The sequence below is a fragment of the Phocoena sinus genome, chromosome 21 (genome assembly GCF_008692025.1).
Source record: "Phocoena sinus isolate mPhoSin1 chromosome 21, mPhoSin1.pri, whole genome shotgun sequence".
NCBI lineage: Eukaryota > Metazoa > Chordata > Mammalia > Artiodactyla > Phocoenidae > Phocoena > Phocoena sinus.
In genome coordinates this window covers 35109934-35129874 of record NC_045783.1, presented here as the reverse complement: position 1 = coordinate 35129874, position 19941 = coordinate 35109934, and the positions used below count along the sequence as shown (strand labels likewise).

General features: G+C 40.5%; 1 protein-coding gene and 1 non-coding gene across 3 annotated transcripts in view; one reads left to right on the top strand and one right to left on the bottom strand.

Moving 5' to 3' along the window:
• Positions 1–19941, bottom strand: part of PSD3 (pleckstrin and Sec7 domain containing 3) — a 584040-nt gene that overhangs the window by 376528 nt on the left and 187571 nt on the right. For both annotated transcript variants that reach the window (XM_032618448.1, XM_032618447.1), the window contains exons 3-4: positions 9420–10524; positions 6110–6505 (exon numbers count right to left, since the gene is read on the bottom strand). In XM_032618448.1, the coding sequence (XP_032474339.1) occupies positions 6110–6505; positions 9420–10524 (1501 nt within the window). The remainder of the gene's footprint in view (positions 1–6109; positions 6506–9419; positions 10525–19941) is intronic.
• On the top strand, positions 476–547 carry TRNAE-CUC. The gene has a single exon. It is a non-coding gene; the product is annotated as a tRNA-Glu (tRNA).

The following is a 19941-nucleotide window of genomic DNA, read 5'->3' as shown; positions in this document are numbered from 1 at the left end:
TGCTTTTGAATAGGTGTTATTCATTCCATTTTACACTTGGAAAGGTTCCCAGGTTTTCTGTAACTTACTCAAGATCACAGCCCCAGTAAGTACCGGAGGCAGGATCTGAACCCAGATATGACCGGCTCTGAAGCTAGGAGAGCCCCTGCCCTCAGCAATGAGCAGGGGCTCCTTTGCAGTTAAGGAAAAAAAAAAAAAAAATCATCATCACAACTGCTTCAGAAAGCTAGAAAGAGAAAAATAAGAACCTATCTTCTACAGAACAAGTTTTAAAACATGAGAGAAAAGGCCTGAAGAGATCACCAGAGCAGCAGGAATAAACCTGAGAGGCAGGAGCTCCCCACCTGGAGGACAGAGGAGGTCAGCCAGATCCCCCCAAACAAGTTCACAAGATCAAGGTCTTTTCCTGTTACCAGCTTAACTAATGTCACATGATTTTAATATTTTACATTATACTAAAATACCTGCAAGGAATTCCCTGGCGGTCCAGTGGTTAGGACTCAGCACTCTCACTGCCGGGGCCCAGGTTCAATCCCTGGTTGGGGAACTAAGACACCACAAGTTGCGTGGCATGGCCAAAAATAATAATTAATTAATTAGTTAATTACTTAATTAAATACCTGCAGGTTTTAACTTGGGATGTCAAAATGTATTTGAAATCACACTTCAACAAATTTCTCTAAGTACTAATCTTGTTTCATGTGACTTTTCCTAGACAGAAAGACACTAAAGAAAAAGAAAAACAGGAAGAAAAAAGATACTTCCAATGTCTGCGCTTCATTTGAGAAAGGTGAGAAGGCAGAAAACCGGCAACTACCAGCTGGAGTGGACCCAACTGAGCAGAGCACTCCCCAGGCGTAAGAGCTGCACACAGACGTAATCCACCCCCTCTGCGGGGCTCCTCGGGATCCTGAGCGCTCTCCGAAAGAAAAACTGGGAAGCCTAGACGTGGAGTATATATATCTGTTACACCAAAAATGTAATCTTAAAAGGTAGTTGTGTGTATTTCAGAGAATCAAAAGAGAAATCCCTGCCATATGGCTGTATTTGCTGTCCCTTTTCCCATCTGTCCAAACCCAAGCTCCATAGAAATAAACAATATTCAGCCCTGCTAATGGTCACAGTGACCACATTTGTGCCCTGCAGGCTTCAGGTCAGGACTTACTGACTGGAGCTGCAGTCTTCAGCTGATGGGCCGGAGAGGGAGAAGCACCCAGACACAAAGGAACCCATTGGCCCTGGGTATCTGTAAGTCTCTAATTATCCTTTCTAATTTTGGAGCCACGTGACTGGATTCCACACAGCACCACTGAACCCGCTAGCTAGCCTGAGTGCTCTGCAGCTGGACCACAAAGGGAGGGGATGCTACTCTTTGCTCCTTCATTAAACTATTGTGTTACATTCACAGGGTGAGCTATTTCCGCATTGGCATGAGGCTCTCTGGTCAACATCAGTGTTCAGAGCACCTGAGAGAATTAACTATTCCTGCCAAATTGATTCCAGGATCTTAAGAGGTGTTTTCAGCTTATAATGAGCAATCTATTTGATACTGCAAAGGTACATAACCCTTTAAAAGACAGTCAGCACACATACTCTCTACAAACGTCCTTTCCAACCCTATTCTGGAATATTACAGATTTGAAGTATTTTCTTCTTTGACTTAAGTGGAGCTCAGTCCCGCTCTGGCCACAAAGCCTGGCTAAATCCAGGCCTGGGAGGTGTTCCAGAGGGAACTAAGGTGTGTTGAAGTGCCACAGGTCCTTGTCACCCTCCCCAACCACTCCACCTTTCTTACAGGAAGCAACACAATTGAGAACAGTGTCATCCTGTGTTCAAAAGAAATCACTGTCAGATACCGCCACTGAAATAATCTTTAATGATGTAAAAGCATATACTGATATAGAAAAGTATTTAAAAATATACCTAGGCAATGTCAAGCAAAAATATTTTTGTTTTGAGATCAAAAATAAATGGTCTCTGGAGCCTGACTGCCTGGGTTCAAATACTGGGTGTGGCACTTACCATTTGTGTGACTTTGAGCAAGTTACTCAACTGCTCTGAGCCTCGGTTTCCTTACCTGGAAAATTAGAACATTAATGTTCCTTTCTCTTAGCTTATTGTGTGAATTAAGCACCATGTCTTTACTAAAGAAAGAAAACCTATGGAATACATATGATGCATAGGACATAAGATGGTGTTTAGAAACAACCTAAAGTGATCTTATAATACTGTCTAATACTTTATACATCAAAAGCAGTACCTCAATAGGAATGGGCTTAATTTTCTTGGTTCAAGTCCAGCTAGAATCAAAGCAGCATTATCAAGCGCAGATTAGTCTTATCATTCCCTTTTCCTTTGTGCTTTCCTCAGAGTTCACTTTATCCAACACAGTCAGACCCCCCAGTCCACTGCCAAGGAAACAGGAGAGGCCAGTGAGTAGAGGTGGAATGCTAAGCACGTGCACTTGTTTTATTTATCACTTTTGCTGTGTTGCTTTATCATAACATTTATTAATAAATGAATTTTTTTCTCCTTGAAGCCTAACACTTTGGCCTTGAGTGCCTAACAGAAGGGAGTCAATCGGGGTGACAGTTGTGCAGTCAGCGTCCTAGTCTGGACTTCCTTAACAGACTCAGTACCTCAGTATCTACTCCTTACCTCTGCAGAGGGATGTTTTAATGCAGAAGAAATTTTTAAAAGCCTGATCATTGATTACATTAAAAAATTTATAGAGACAGGTTTATTAACAATTTGGGAATTTTTTCTCTTTTTTTTAACATCTTTACTGGAGTATAATTGCTTTACAATGGTGTGTTAGTTGCTGCTTTATATAACAAAGTGAATCAGCTATACGTATACATATATCCCCATATCTCTTCCCTCTTACATCTCCCTCCCACCCTCCCTATCCCACCCCTCTAGGTGGTCACAAAGCACAGAGCTGATCTCCCTGTGCTATGCAGCTGCTTCCCACTAGCTATCTGTTTTACATTTGGTAGTGTATATATGTCCACGCCACTCACACTTCGTGCCAGCTTACCCTTCCCCCTCCCCGTGTCCTCAAGCCCATTCTCTACGTCTGCGTCTTTATTCCTCTCCTGCCCCTAGGTTCTTCAGAACCTTTTTTTTTTTTTTTTTTAGATAACAATTTGGAAATTTTTTTCTAAAACTGAACACATACACCACCAACAACCACCAGCTCTACAATTACCAACTCAGACTTACAGCTCCATGAATATATGGAATGAGAGAAATTAGATCAAAAGAAAGAATACAGATATGAAACCAGGCAGCCTAGAACAGTCAATGTAGGAGTCACGCAATTTGAATTCTGGTGCAAGATCTGTCACCAGGTAATTCTATCCCACCCAACTGGGACTCAGATTCTTTACTGTAAAACAGGGTTATCTAAGACCCCCTTTAAGCTGGAAAATATCATTATTCTTCAACCCACGATTCCTCTGGTGCTACAACTTCTCCAAAGCACCAAGAAGGCAGAGAAGGTAGAGAAAAATATGAAAATTATTCCCGATTCCCTAAAATTTCTTAGAATGATTGAGCCCATCCTAATTTTTAACCGTGAATCACCAAACAAAAAACCTCCTCCACCTGTAACTGCTTATTATCTTATGCCAAGTCGAAGAACACAAATGGCGTGCCCTTGCCAAGCTGGTCTGTCCACATCACTAGCAGTGCTCAAGGAAGGGTGAATGACCACTGGTCAGGAATCATGTGGACAGTGCCAGAGCCCATCTCTAACATGCTTCTCATTCAGTACTGGAATTCGGTCTCATGGCTGGGCAAGATCTCATGGTTTGACAATGCAGGTAACACAGCTGAAACCTTATCTCAAGTTGGCCTGAAGTATACCACTGTCCACATCTGAGATGCTAAAATACTATAACCTACCCCAATACTCTCTCTTAACTACCCAGCTCTGCCCTACTAATGACTGGCACTCACCCTGGCCCCAACGATGGCTGCTTCCTATTCTAAGTGTGCAAACCACACTTTTGATAAACCTTTCACCTTCCTGTTCTGACTTGCTGATGTTTAATTCTTGTCTTTATTTACTTACCCTCCCTGTGGCTTCTGCAGCAAAGCCTCTCAGCCAAAAACACCTCAGGTCCCCAACAACTTCAACTCACTCCAGAAAGTTGGATTGGAATTTCAATGAAATTATCTGCATTTTACCACAACTTACAGTTACCCGAGATGATGGTGAAACTAAACGACTAAAGTAGCACCATCCACCCAGGGACACCCCCTCTCAAGGATGTCCCCTCAAAGACACCCCTCTCTCTGGCCCCTTCTAGAAACACCCCCTTCTCAGGGATGCCCCCCTTCCCTCAGGGATACCACCTCTTAGAGATCAGGTATAAATGCGGGTTTATCAGCCAGTTCTGATTCACACATTTGCTCCAGCTTCTACTTGGTACCAGGTACTGTGCTAGGTGCTTTAATCTATATTAACTCTTTAAATCACATGGCCACACAGCATACTAAGTATCATTAACCCTACTATGCAAATAAATAAAGAGGGTTTCAGAAAGAATAAGTGGCTTGTCCAAGAAATTCAGACCAAGGTCTTCTGCTTCTGAGAGTTGTGTGACCCAAGAAGACAACCAACATCCATGGTCTATTTCACATGGAAATGCATAGCTGCAACGTTACCATGTGCCAGTCTTGAATGTGCTCAGCCAATGAACTATAAACCTATAAACTGCTTATAGGAAACACTTAACATAGAACAGACTGATCATAAAAACAGGCTCATTAGAAATCTGTAATATGGGGACTTCTCTGGTGGCGCAGTGGTTAAGAATCTGCCTGCCAATGCAGGGGACATGGGTTCGAGCCCTGGTCTGGGAAGATCCCACATGCTGCGGAGCAACTAAGCCCGTGCGCCACAACTACTGAGCCCGCGGCTCTAGAGCCTGCGAGCCACAACTACTGAGCACACATGCCACAACTACTGAGCCCACGCGCCTAGAGCCCATGCTCCGCAACAGGAGAGGCCACCTCAATGAGAAGAACGTGCACCACAATGAAGAGTAGCCCCTGCTCGCCGCAACTAGAGAAAACCCGCATGCAGCAACGAAGACCCAACGCAGCCAAAAATAAATAAATAAATTTATATATTAAAAAAAAAAGAAATCTGTAATATGTATACTGACTTTAAAAAAAAAACTGACATTTTTTCATACAACTTTAAAATAGTTTATCCCCATTTAACCTCCCCTGCACCTCCCCAAACATGTGAATTGACACATTTTAATTCAGGAAAAACATATTAAAACTAAATTCATAAAATGATTAAGAAGTTTAGCATTCTCTTCCCACTTATGGAGATGCTGAAGGACAGGTAAATGACCCTAGAACGATGAATGACAAGAGATGAAATGCTGGATAATCCATAAAGAGACAGGGAATCACTAAATGACAGGTATAGCACATAAAACCTACATAATTTGTGATTTTGTGTTCTAGGGAGAGTTAAATCCTAAAGTAGAGAGAGAAAATAAGTATTTATGGCGTTGACCAAGGGATTAGCTCTACCAAGCACCCATATAATTAGATCTTCCCCCACCATCTCAGGAACATGAAGACTTCCCAGCAGAATGGGACCTCACAGAGCAAACGGCCAAAAGAGATTATAGTGACCATCTAATCCAACACCCTCTACTTACAGTCAAGGAATCTCTGGCCTAATCAAACAACCTGCCCCAAGTAATCAATCAATGCCAGTGGCAGAATGAAAGCCAAGATACTCCCAGTGTCCTTTTCCCAACACCAGGCCACTGCTACCAAAGCTGCATCATGGGAGCTAATACATACTCATCACCCACAAGTATTTGTTCAGGATCCAATTTACATACGGTAATACAAGAAATACTGCCAAATAGAATGTCCACAGGTTGCCAATTTGGCAAACCACTAAATTGTACTCTACCTGCCCCCAAAACCCAAATTACTTTTCACTCACATCATTCACTTATATCCACAGAAACCAGCCAAATGCTTTTCAAATATGTTCCACACTCAGATTTCCCAAAGAAAAACTGCTACAAAAACCACCAGCACAAAATTAAGAGAATGGGACCAGTACCTTCCCCAGAAAGCAATCTCTGGGGTGCCTTTCACGTAGGTGGAGTTACTGGAGCCACTCAGCCCATTGGTGTTCCCACCAGAATAGCCCATCACTATTCCACCATCTGCAGAGATGCTCAGGACGTCCTGCTGTCCTCCCATTGATGTCCTCTCCAGGAACTGACCACCTTCTTTAATGCGCTGTTGTATCATGGGAGTGAGGGGCACTTCAAAGCTAAAATAGCTATCAGGCTCTGAATATAAAGTCTCCAAGGACTCAGCACTGTAGTATAAAGAAGTGTTGTCCAAAATGGTTTCAAACTGGGAGCTGTACACATCAGTGGAGTCCTCTGCATAACCAGACCCAAGGATATCATCATCTCTGGCCCGAAAGTGCTCCTCTTGCTCAAGAATCCTGGAAAGCACATAAAACGGACGAATTTCAATATCAGGTTACTCTTTCCCCTCCAACCATATAAAAAAGGGAACATTCTATAAAGCTAACACTTGTATTCAGTGGGCTTATGTCAATACATTTGGGAAGGAAGATTTCATAGAAACATATTCAGGCTGAAAAAACTCTTTAGCATACATACGCTATGCTACCCTCTACATAATTTAATATAGTTTTGAACTATTTCCTAATATGTGAATCAGGTCCAAAGAATATTTCAATAAAATGTTAAAATAATGAATTTTCATCTAGCCAACTAAACTCCAAAATTCCAAATTAACAGCTACTGTCATTCTTAATTTTAACAGAAAGAGGTCATTAACAGGTAAATGACCTGTTAGAAGATAAATATATTGTGTAAACTTAATGGACTAAAAATATACTAAACTTTCATCAGTCTGTTAATATTTTCTGATTTAAATAAGACCGAACGCCCTCAAGAAGATAAATATTCTATAATCCAAGGGCTGTCCCCTGGTGACAATAAGACAGCACTGCAGAGAGAGTTCAGGTCCAGAAACAGCCAGCCAGTAAACGACCTTTTAAAAAAATAAATAAATAAGAGCCAACAAACGTGTTTACTACAGGGCTAACCAAAACAGTGACAACCTACAAAAAACGTACAAGTTAATATACCTGGGGCGTTAATTAATTAATATGCAGCATGTTCTTCAAATATTAAAAATGAACATTAGAATAACTAAATAAAATTTTAAAACTCAGTAAGAGAAAGAAGACAAGAGACAGCAAAACGTGGAGCTGAATCTGGATGTGCCAATTACTAGCTGAGCCTCAGGAACAAAACAGAAATAGGAATAAAACTACCTGGTAGGTAACCCACATTTCTAGGTATTACCAGGATTCACGTTGTCTCTGCTGTTTTTAAATTACTGAAGGCCTACCCCACACCAAGTACTATTGTGGGTTCTACCTCTAAATGGCTCCTCAGGGCACTTGCAGTGAAACAGGAAGCTCAGGATGAGGCCTCTCCCTACCTCTGCTCACCTACTTCCCACCCTCCCCCAGCCCCCAGGTTCCAGCCACACGGGGAGGAGGGCGGACGGAGGGTCACATCTTAAAAGGCACCTGGAGGCTTCTGCTTCCCAGCATCCAGGAAGCATGCTCCATTAGCGACAAGCAGTCCTCCTTTGCCCAGGTGGTTCCCTCTGCCTGGTATATCCTCCTCCCCATTCTCTGCTGGGCAAACACGTATTCATTCCTGAAGTCTCAGCGTAACTATCACTTCCACAGAAAGGCCTTCCCCAAGCCGTCAACCGAATCAGCCTCTCTCCTGCATTCAGACTATTCTTTCTAGGGACCTCCCTGGCGGTCCAGTGGTTGGGACTTCGCCTTCCAATGCCGGGGTGAGGGTTTGAACCCTGGCTGGGCAGCTGGGGTGCCACGTGCCTCGCCTCGGGGCCAAAGGGCCAAAAGGTGAAGCAGAAGCAATACTGTAACAAATTCAATAAAGACATTAAAAATGGTCCACATCAAAAAAAACTTTAAAACAAAACAAAACTATTCTTTCTAGTATGTCTCCCTTCTTCTCCTTTACGGAACCCAGCACAATTAGAGGTCCTAGCATTACTAATGTGTTGATCTTCAGAAGTAAACTCCGTGAGGTCAGTGACCTCAGGCCATGTCTATTTTCCACTGTTTTTTTTTTTTTTTTTTTTGCCCTCCCCGCACAGCTTGCATGATCTTAGTTTCCCAACCAAGAATGGAACCCATGCCCCCTGCAGTGGGGGGCCACTGGACCGCCAGGGAATTCCCAGGGCCATGTCTATTTTGAACATTCCTTTATGCCCAGCATCTCTAGCCGTATCAAGGACAGAGCAGACAACTGAAAACCATTTGTGGAAGGACAGGAAGGGAAGGAGGGTGGGAGGAAAGGAGGAATGAATTAATAATCTGCACAAGCACAGAAGTGCATACCCCAGTGGGAATATAATTACCGAGCCATGTGCCACATATCAGGGCTCCTTTTGAGGGGAGTCTGGAGATTTTCTGTGTAGGGGGGATGGGGACAGGAGGGAGAGGAGTCCTGACAGCCAACCTAAAGGAGCATCTCTTCGTGGATCTGTTAGTTAACTGTGGAGAAAACGGCATCTCCTTACACCAAACAAACAAAACCCTTCAGGCATGACACAGATGTTTTCCCATGTGAACTACCACAGGTGGAGGACTGACAAGACGGCACACATTTGAAATGACTTTGCCAGAAGGAACACTCTACAGTCAGACTACAAGCAAAGAAAGTGAAGACAGACGGGTATGGCTTCCATTTTTCCAGTCTCTCAGCCGGTATGGATGCCAGAAATGTAGGGAGAGACCAGGAAATACCATATGATGCCAAGTTTACTCATCAGGGCTGTAATCAAAACATGCTGCTTGTGAGAAGGGAGACCCATGTGAGTGCCATGGAAGAACTGAATTCTGACCTCCTGATCTCCTCTTTCAATCTAGAAAACTGAGCCAGCCTCTGTGTTCCTACATGTATAAGGCTGTATGCAGGCAACAGTGCTGCACCCAGAAGAAATGCCTGAGTTAGGATGTAATGACTACAGGATGTCAAAAAGAGTTCAAACCTTTCCACATCGTTAAAGATAATCATGGGGTATTTAGTTACCTTGATGTTGGAGAAGTTGCAACCTGTCTAATACAATAAAACATCAGAAATGGATTCACCTAGTTTAGAGTTCACAGTCTCCCAATATGGACAACTGTATAACAAGACCACTTTAACATCTCGGAACCTTAGAAGCAACATAGCTTACAGTCACTTCTCTTCCATTCTGTGGTAAACAAGGGCCCAGGATATTGTGAATCGAGTTCTCACTGGCATCACAGACAGCAGGATACTATGCGAGCTCACCTTTCCCTGTCTCTCTCCAATTCAGGTTTCGTCTCAAGATGTTCCTTGTTTTCCCTTAGGAAGACTTCATCCTCTCCACTCTCAAGAAGAGGCTCAGGCAGAAATGGCCCTGAGCCAGTGGCCAGCCTCTCTGAAGGAGCTCTCCAGGTGTCATCCCAAACACTCTCAGTTAAACCAGCTGAATCCCACAAACCAGCAGATGAGACGAGATGGCTTGGCACTTTAGAAAACTCTTTGCTTTCAGGAGGGGTTGTCCTTTCCAATGATGCCTGAAAATCCACAGGTTGCCATGTCCCTCTTTTCTCCCCTCCTGTCCACAATATTTCCACCCCTTGAAATTCCACATGTTTGACCTGGCCTGGGCGTCCTGAGGAGCTGCCTCGACCACATTGCTCTGGGTGCTCTCTCCCCTGATCAGATCTCCTCTCTCTCAATAAACCAGCACTTCCCACTGAGCTGTGGGTCACGGGGCTCCCCACGGAGGATGCTGGACAAGCTGGCTCCTGCACATGGACAGCCCCCTTTCTCCCATTATTAGCTCTTAGGGAAAGCTCTGCTTGAGTTTCTCCAGTTAATAGTGCAGTCAGGTCCTCCTGGATGCTCAAATAAAAGCTTTCCTCTGTCGTAACTTCAGCTGAAAGAGGTATATCGGGTGACTTTTCTCGGCCAGCAGGGAACAGTGTGTTGGCTCTCTGTGTTTTATGACTGGCAGGGTCTGGTTCTTGTTCCACCTGCTGAACTAAAAAAGTAGAAACCGCATCTCCATCCAGTACCTTTGTAGCCTGCAATGTTCCTGAAACTATTCTGGCTTCTGTGGCTTTCAGAGCTGAAATCAAAGAGTCAATGGGTTGTAAACTCTGTTCCTTGAGATGACTCTGAGAGGGGACCTCTCTGACATCTTTTGGTCCTCCGGTAACACTGAGAAGCCCAGAGGGATGGCCAGCAAGAGACTGGACCCTCTGCTGCACCTGAGGGCAGCATGGCAGAGACTCGGCATCAAACTCGACAGAGGCTCTTAGGCCTTCTCCACTTTCCTCCATGGTCCCATATTCTGGAAATTCATTTGTGACATTCGGGGGGAGTAAAGTGCTTCCTCCATGATCACCTACAAAGAGAACAGAATGGACACATGACTTGTTCTGAACAACAGATTCCAATGTGTGTTAATAAATCTCCATACGCATTAGGCATTCAGTCATCCTTATGTGATCCTTTCACTGTCTCCTGCCCCCACCTCTGCAACACTTGCTTCTCATAACCCTGCCGGTGGTTCCTTCCACTTAGCTTACACGAGAGTACCCACAAAGGTTTTGGCACAGACAGAGACAATCTAATGAAACACGCCCTATTCAACTCTGCTTCTGATGAAGTCCCACACATGCACCTCGGTTGCTGCATATGCAAGAACAGATGAAAAGAAGGATATGTATCATTTTCCAAATACCACTCATGAAATAGCAACTAAAGTGTTTATATTGGGCACAACAACAAATAGTCTTACGATCCAGCCAACAATATCTGTGCAGTGCAATCTCTGAGATGGAAGCCTCAGAAAAAAGATACGATCTATTTAAAGTCAGTAAATATTTTTTTGGCTGGAAGCTTCCCCTTCACTGTTGGATTTCTGTTGGGGGGGGAATGCTTTCAGAACATCCCTGGGGAATGAGACTGAAGTCAAAATGGAATAGGAAACTTAGTATGTTAAGAAAGATCTCTGGGATCCCAACTGAATAAAATTTAAATGGTATCATATGCAGAACCCCAATATATGAAGCAGTAAAAACAATTAGCATATATTTACTATGTAGGATCAAATTTACATCCTTTTCTTATTAAAATGGCAGTCAATGAGAAAAATGAAGACATTCTGATAACAGAATTTTAAATTGAGGATTTATGGATAACAGTTACAGTCCTATCACCCCAGGATCCAATTTCCTTCTGAACTTGGTTTTGGTTACTTTGTATCGAGAATATCCTCATCTACCCTGGAAATGTAGGGTCCTCACTTGGATAACTTTATGACAGAGGACACCTGTTGTTTTTGTTATTGCTTTTAAAGCATTGCCAGCTACCACCTTCCTATTCAGTGAAATGTTTGATGACTGTCTGAATATATACAATGAAATGACATGAAAGACTTGATTCCAAGGCATGTACAAAATGAGGTAACTTGGAAACATAAGTTAATGTATAGTATCCCACAGTGTGGAAAATCTGATAAATAATACATCTAAGAGTGTATTCAGTTTCATATTTCATTTTTGAAATAATTTGAAACATATTTTTTAAATTAAATTTGAATCAGTATTGATGGAATCCAAGAAGCACTTCTCTGTGATTGTAGTATTGATAGTACTTTCACAAGACAGAAGTAAGAGGATGTGGCTTGCTTGAAATCTGAGGAGGAAGCAACTTTCAAACCCTGATTTTGAAAAGGAAGACAGTTAAAAGCAATAAAGATTCCTCTTCCTGTGACACACTGACATTTTAAATTTTTCAATAAAGACTGTGATAGGACTTTTAAGATTCAGTTGTCTTTAATATATTCACAAAATTGTGTGACCATCACCGCAACCTAATTCCAGAACATTTTCATCACCTCCTACCACCACCATAAAACCTATATCCAATCCATTAGCCACCACTCCTCAGCCCCTGGTAACTACCAACCTACCTTCTGTCTCTATGGATTCACGTGTTCTACTTCATATCAACAGAATCACACAATATGTGGCATTTTTTGTCTTTTTTTTCCACCTAGCACAATGCTTTCAAGGTTTATCCACACTGTACCATGTATCAGAACTTCTTTTCTTTTAATTGACAAATAATATTCCATTGTATGGATATACCACAGTTTCTTTCCATTCATCTGCTGATGGACATATGTGTTATTTCCACATTTTAGCTATTATAAATAATGAACATTTGTGTACAAGTTTTTGTGTCTACATTTATTTTCAGTTCTCTTGGGTATATACCTATGAGTGGATTCTGGGTCACATGGTAACTCTCTCTCTTTAATGTTTGGAGAAACTGCCAGTTTTCCAAAGGAACTACACCATTTTACATTCCTACCAGCAAAGTCTGAGGGTTCTAGTACTGCCCATATTTTTTATTATAGCTGTCTTAGTAGATGTGAAATGCTATCTCACTATGGTTCTGATTTTGCTCAATATCATTAATCACTGTGGTAGTGATTAATGATATTGAGCATCCTGTCACATGCTTGTTGGCCATTTGTATGTCTTCTTCAGAGACATATCCATTCAAATCCTTTGCCCATTTTATAATTGGGTTACTTGTCTTTTTATTATTGAGTTGTAAGAGTCCTTTGTATATTCTGGACAGAAGTTCCTTATCATATATATACTTTGCAAACATTTTCTCCCATTCTGTGGGTTGTCTCTTCCCTTAGTTGATGGTGTTTTGTTTTCTTGTTTTTTTGTTTTGCGGTACACGGGCCTCTCACTGTTGTGGCCTCTCCCATTGCGGAGCACAGGCTCTGGATGCGCAGGCCAAGCGGCCATGGCTCACAGGCCTAGCCGCTCCGCAGCATGTGTGATCTTCCCGGACAGGGGCACGAACCCGTGTCCCCTGCATCAGCAGGCGGACTCTTAACCACTGCGCCACCAGGGAAGCCCGATGGTTTTTTGAAGCACAATTTTTAAAAATTTTAATAAAATCCAACATCTATTTTTTTATTTTGTTGCTTGTGTCTTTGGTGTCATATGCAACAAATTATTGTCTAATCCAAGGTCACAAAGATTTAGTCCTCTTTTTTTTAAGAGTTTTACAGTGTTAGCTATTACATGTAGACCTCTGATCCATTTTGAATTAACTCTTGTATATGGGGTAAAGTGGAGCTCCAATGTCATTCTGTTGCACGTGGATATCCACTGTCCCAACACTACTGTTGAAAAAAACTATTATTTCCCCCACTGAACTGCATTAATACCTTCATAGAAAATCAACTGACCATAAACGTAAAGGTTTATGCCTGTACTCTAAATTCTGTTCCTTTGAGCTAGCAGCAAGTATAACACCATCTTGATTACTGTAGCTTTGCAGAAGTAAAATCAGGAAGTGTGAGTCCTCCTACTTTGTCCTTCCCTTTCCAGGTTGTTTTGGCTACTCTGGGACCCTGGCATTTTCCATATGAATTTTAGGATCAGCTTGCCAGACACCTGAAATGTTCGTAGAGCCTGGGATGAATCTGTAGAGCACTGCATCCTAACAATAGTACTATTAAGTCTTTTGATCCATGACTATAGGATGTCTTTCCATTTATTTAATTTTCTTTAATTTCTTTTAACATGTTTTTGTTTTAAATGTACAAGTTTTACATTACTTTTGTTAAACTTACCCCCAAGTATTTTCTTTTTGATACTATAGTATGCAGAAATTTTTTCATTTTCAGATTATTCACTGCTAGCATATAGAAATACAACTGGTTGCCGAACTTACTATTTAGTACTAATAGCTTTTTTGTGGATTCCTTAGGATTTCCTATATATAAGATCATGTTGTCTGTGAACAGAGATAATTTTACTTTTTTTCTTTCTTATCTGGATGTCTTTCATTTCTTTTTCTTGCCTAACTGCACTGGCCAGACCCTCTAGTACAATGTTGACTGGAAGTGGTAAGAGCTAGACATCCCTGTCTTGTTCTGGATCTTACGAGAAAGCTTTCAGTCTTTTACCATTAAGTATGATATTAGCTGTGGGTTTTTCACAAACGCCCTATATATCAGCGTAAGGAAGATCCCTTCTACTCCCAGTTTGTCAAGTGTTTCTATCATGAAAGGGTGCCAAGTTTTGTCAAATGTTTTTTCTCTGTCAATTGAGATTTCCATGTGGGTTTTGTCTTTTAATCTAGTAAGAGTGCATTACATTAACTGACTTTTATATACTGAACCAACCTTGCATTCCTGGAATAAATACCACTTGGTCATGGTGCATAATCCTTTTTTAAAAGTTACTAGATTCAGCTTTTTAGTATTTTTGCACCTATATTCATAAACAAAATTGGTCTGTAGTTGTCTTATGCTATCTCTGGTTTGGGTAGTAATGTGGGCTTAACGAGATGAATTGGGAAATATTCTATGTTGGCATTTATTTACACCTTTTTTAAAAAACATTTTTCATATTTTACACTTTTAAGGCTTTTAACAGTTTTCTCTTCCTTAATAATTCAGGGGACTTAATTTCCTCCGTAGTTTAAAAGCTATAAATTTATTGTTAAAATGCAATGAAAGAAAAAAGTATACAATCCAAAAGCATGGGCTTTTTTCTTTAACTTAGTAAAATAGCTTTAAATTGTTAGAGAAGTACTTAGATCACAGTGGGAAATATTTCCTATAGATGTTATAATGCTTTTATTTAAGTTAGAGTATGCCTTTACAAAAAATAAGGATCATAGAATATAAAACTGCAAAAGTCAAAGGAATCAAAGAATTAATTTGGCTACCTAACATAATTAGCAAGAAAACAGGCTCAAAGGAATGATGTACTTGCCAACATGATACAACAAATAAAAACCAGAGCTTATCTATTTTACCTCTACTAAGCTTTACATCCCTCCCCTGCCCTCCATCTTTATTGGTATTGAGATACCGTAGTATGTCTTCAATCTTTTCCCTGAAATTTAAAAAATCTTCTGAGGGCTTCCATGGTGGCACAGTGGTTAAGAGTCCGCCTGCTGATGCAGGGGACACGGGTTCGTGCCCCGGTCCGGGAAGATCCCACATGCCGTGGAGCTCTTGGGCCTGTGAGCCATGGCCGCTGAGCCTGCGCGTCCGGAGCCTGTGCTCCGCAACGGGAGAGGCCCGTGCACCGCAAAAAAAAAAAAAAAGATAAGAAATAAAAAGTGTTGGTAAGGATGTGAAGAAAAGAGAACCCTAGTACACTGTTGATGGAACATAAATTAGTGCAACCTCCAGCGTGTGGAGGTTCCTCAAAAAATTAAAAATAGAACTACCATATGATACAGCAATTCCACTTATGGGTATTTACCTGAAGAAAACAAAAACACTAATTAGAAAAGATATCTGCACCCCTATGCTCACTGCAGCATTATTTACAATAGCCAAGATACGGAAACAACCTAAGTGCCCATCGATGGATGAACGGAACGGATAAAGAAACTGTGGTATATATATATTATATATAGTTTATATAATGGGATATTATTCAGCCATAAAAAAGAATGAAAACTTGCCATTTGCAACAATATGATTGGACCTTGAGGACATTATGCTAAATGAAATAAGTCAGAGGAAGACACATACTGAATGGTCTCACTTACATGTGGAATCTTAAAAAAAAACAAAAACAAAAACAAGCTCACATATACAGAGGAGAGACTGGAAGTTGTCAGAAGGATGTGGGGGGAGGTGAAACAGGTAAAGTGATTCAAAAGGTACACACTTCCAGCTATAAAATAATCATGGGGATGTAATATACAGCACGGGGACCATAGTTAATAATACTGTCTTGCATATTTGAAAGTTGGTAAGAGAGTAGATCTTAAAAGTCCTCATCACAAGAAAAATAATTTCTGTAACTACGTATGGTGATGGACTTACTGTGGTGATCATTTCACAACATATACAATAATGAATCATTACATTGTATACCTGAAACTAATATAATATTGTATGTCAATTATACTTCAAAAAAGAATTCTTGAAATCATGGAGAAACAAGCCTGCTCCAAAAGATGAGCTTCAGAAAAACCGTGGCCCTTCTAAGACTGACCCTGCTTGAGGCCCAGTAAATGAAATGGATTTCTTTCTACTCTGCGTAGCAAACTCCTTAAAAGAAAATGGCTGAAGGAAAAAAAAAAAAAGAAAAAAGAAGAAGAAAAAGAACTATTTGGCAAGTCTTCTGCAGACTTGGTCACAGCTTCACAGTAGAAATGTGAAGTAAAGAAGTTTATCATAAGGGATTCTGAGCAACTGGATATAGGTTTCCCAAAAGACTATGGGGGCCACGTCCATGAAACCACAATTACTAATCATACACACACTACCTAGGAACTAGGCCCAGTCATTTTTAGGAAAAGATTCTTTCTTTGTTTTATCTTATTTTGTGTTGTTGCCACTAGAATATAAACTCCAAAAGAAAAGCACTTTGTCTGATTTCCTTACCATTATATCCCCAGAGCCTAGAATAACAGTACCGAGCAAAATGGATATATTTGTTGAATCAATGAATGAATGAAGAATGTCCTATAACCAACAGGATACCATTTAATAGAACCTCAAAAGAGAAACAGAAAGAAGCCTCCCAAAACCCAAGCAAAATACTACACGTCAAAGCCACCTAAGTTCTGTCCCCTACTCCCAAGTACAGGCTGAAGAGAATGCTGAAAACATTGCGGGGGGTGGGGGTGGGGGGCGGGGTCGTCCTTCCTAACAAGGAGCTTGCAGTCCAGCAACTCTATCTGCATATACTTTCTCTTGCAGACAAAGTTTAAGCAGTGGTAAAGTTAAGTGGGGACAACCTTGGCCATAGTTCTAGAATTCACCATGATCCTACATGGGCTGTTACCATTAAACATTAATTTCTCAATTGTTTATCTTACTCTCTAAATGCTATGTTGCCCTATATGGTAGCCACAGCCACATATAACTACTTAAAAATTAATTAAAATTAAACTGAAAATCCAGTGCTCAATACCATATGTTGCTAGTGGCTATCATATTGCACCAGAGATACAGAACATTTTTCCATGCTCACAGAGAAGTCTGTTTGAAAGCACTGCCCTAGAACCTTCCTACTCAAAATGTGGCCAGGGGAGAGCAGCATAGGTATCACCCAGGAGTCTGTTTAAAATGCAGACTCAAGTACCATCTCAGACCTTCCTAATCAGAATCTGTATTTCTAAAAAGAACCCCAGGTAATCTGTATACACTTTAAAATATGGTAGTACTTCTCCAGAGAACTACAACAATATCTAGAAGTTGTTCTGACTACATTTAAATGGTTTTTATTCTGAAAGATAATCTTAAGAGTTCCTACCTCCTAACCGAAAGGTCCAAGTGTTCAATCAAGTAAACAAGAGGTAAAGAAAACATGCAGCCTCTCCTTCCAATCAAGAGAAAGCCTTGTGCATTCTGGTCTGGATTTGCCATCCAGCTGATCCAGGATCCTTTCAGCAGAGGAAGAGAACCACCTCGACTGTGATGGGACCTGTCTTTAGTTTATAGCTCACAGTGAATTTCTCCCACAGTGAATGGTCAATGACTCTACCTTTAGGCAAAAGACCATAAAGTCCTAAAAAAAAACCTACAAATGTAAAACTGAGCATTAGTAAATGCCTGTACATTAACATCTGTACATAGCCTTAAAGAAATTACATTGTAGCTTAAAAGAAAGAAGCTGAGGGAAAGGTAAGGTTTTTCTGTTTTTAAAAACTGGGAGATTTTCCCAGACTTTCAAGGTTCATGTCACTGGATATATCACTTGTAAAATAAAAATGCATAGGCAAATTCACTCTCGTGTGGCACTTTCAAGACAGCACTATTTTTTATAAGTACAGTTGAGCACATTTTCAATCCTTTATAAATCATGGCTAACCCAGCCACTAGAAGTCAGTTTCTCTCCTTCCCTTGTAGGTTGTTCATAAATGCAGTAATGTCCTTGGTGCTCTCTGTTCCCTAATGAATATCAGCTACCAAACATATTAAAACGTATATAATCAGTTAGTGTGATAAAAGAACTATAAATTCTTAAGTTATTTCAACACTGGAAAACTTACAGAAACAACCTTAAAGACACACTGCCCCCCACCTGTCAGGAAGGAATTCAATCCCATGGACAGAAGGGTGCCTGATTGTCCCCTTTAGTCTGGAATTTCATAAATCAATAAAAATAAATTGAAGACAAAGGTCCAATTTACAAAGCAACATAAAAAGTAAGCCTTGCAGAGTAAAAAATCTCAAATACATTTTATCTATAAGTAATCATAATCCTTAACTGTGAATAACAATGATCAATGTTTCTAACAATCAATAAACGCCTCCAGTATCACAGTGATGCATGCATGGTTTCGATTTACAGTGCAGTAGAAAAAGTTTTACTTAAAAAAAGGAAACAAACAGGAGAATAATCCATTTTTACTAAGCAATAGAAAATATATTTAGTATGATAAAGGTGATATAAAATGAGTATGAGTAATGATAATTTGCTAAATGAGTAATCTAATCACATTATATTTTGGTACACACTCTTAATAAAAGTCCCCCTTTGGAGACGGCTACAGTATGTAGTTGAGGATGCTGGCTATTACCTGGTCACTAATAACTCTCTAAAAGCACAGATATTTAAGGTATTTATGTTACAAAACCCAGGAAAAGGTCTGCCAACCACTACACAAGCTATTAGCATGTGCACACGAGACAGTTCTATTAATTGGACACTCTTTCCCCAAGTGATTAATAGTTACAGCTGTGCTCATCACAAACTAAATTTCACATACTAATGATTCAGAACCCAATTTTTCTCCTTCAATTCTAGTCCCTGGGGAAATGAGACTAGCTTTCCATTCCAGTCAACTGCAGAGGAGCTCTGTGGGCTAGGAGCAGCAGCACACAACACACGGAAGGTAAGACAAGTGCGCTAAGGAGCAGCCCAGCAACCTTAACCCAGGCCTCTGCCAGCATGCAGAGACCTGGCACTCATCACGGAGGAGAAATTCTAAGCTGCAAGAGCTGAATTTAGACCTATCTTTAAAATCATTGTTTTTAAAAGCTGGTTTCCTTTTCTCAATCAGTAGGATTCTCCACTTTGACCTATCATCCACTCTCATTTGTTTCTTCTTATATCCACACTTTGTGCTTCTCCTTCCAGTCTTAGCGCTTCTGATCATCATTGCTCCTCTGATTTCACCCATTCTATCCTTTTTCTACTTCTTCCTGTTAGGAATCCACAGTTTTAAAAACCCAATTTTATGTTCTAATTTTTTCCAGCTTTATTGAGATGTAATCGATATATAACATTGTGTAGGTTCAGGGTATACAACGTGTTGATTTGATAAACTTACAGATTGAAAAATGATCACCACTATAGCTTGAGCTAACACCTCCGCCACATCACACAATTACTTCTTTTTTGTGGTGAAAACATTTAAGATCTACTCTCTTAGCAGCTTCAAAGTACATCATACAATATTATTAACTATAATCACGATGCTTTACATCAGAGCCCCAGAACTTATTCATCTTGTAACTGTAAGTTTGTACCCTTGACCAGCATCTCCCCATTTTCCCCACCCTGACAGCCCCTGGTCACCACCACTTTACTCTCTGAAAACCCAATTTTTAAATTTCTCTGATCTTCACTGATTTTTTTTGTTTTCTCTTTATTTTTAAAAGCAAAAGTTTAAGCTTTTAAAGAACTCCACAGTCTTGTTTATAGCAGGCTCTCTTCTGCTAAAGTTAACACAGATGTGGTGGTATTAATATAAGTTCTTATTTAAGATATTTTATTAAATATTTTAATATTTTAAAATTGAA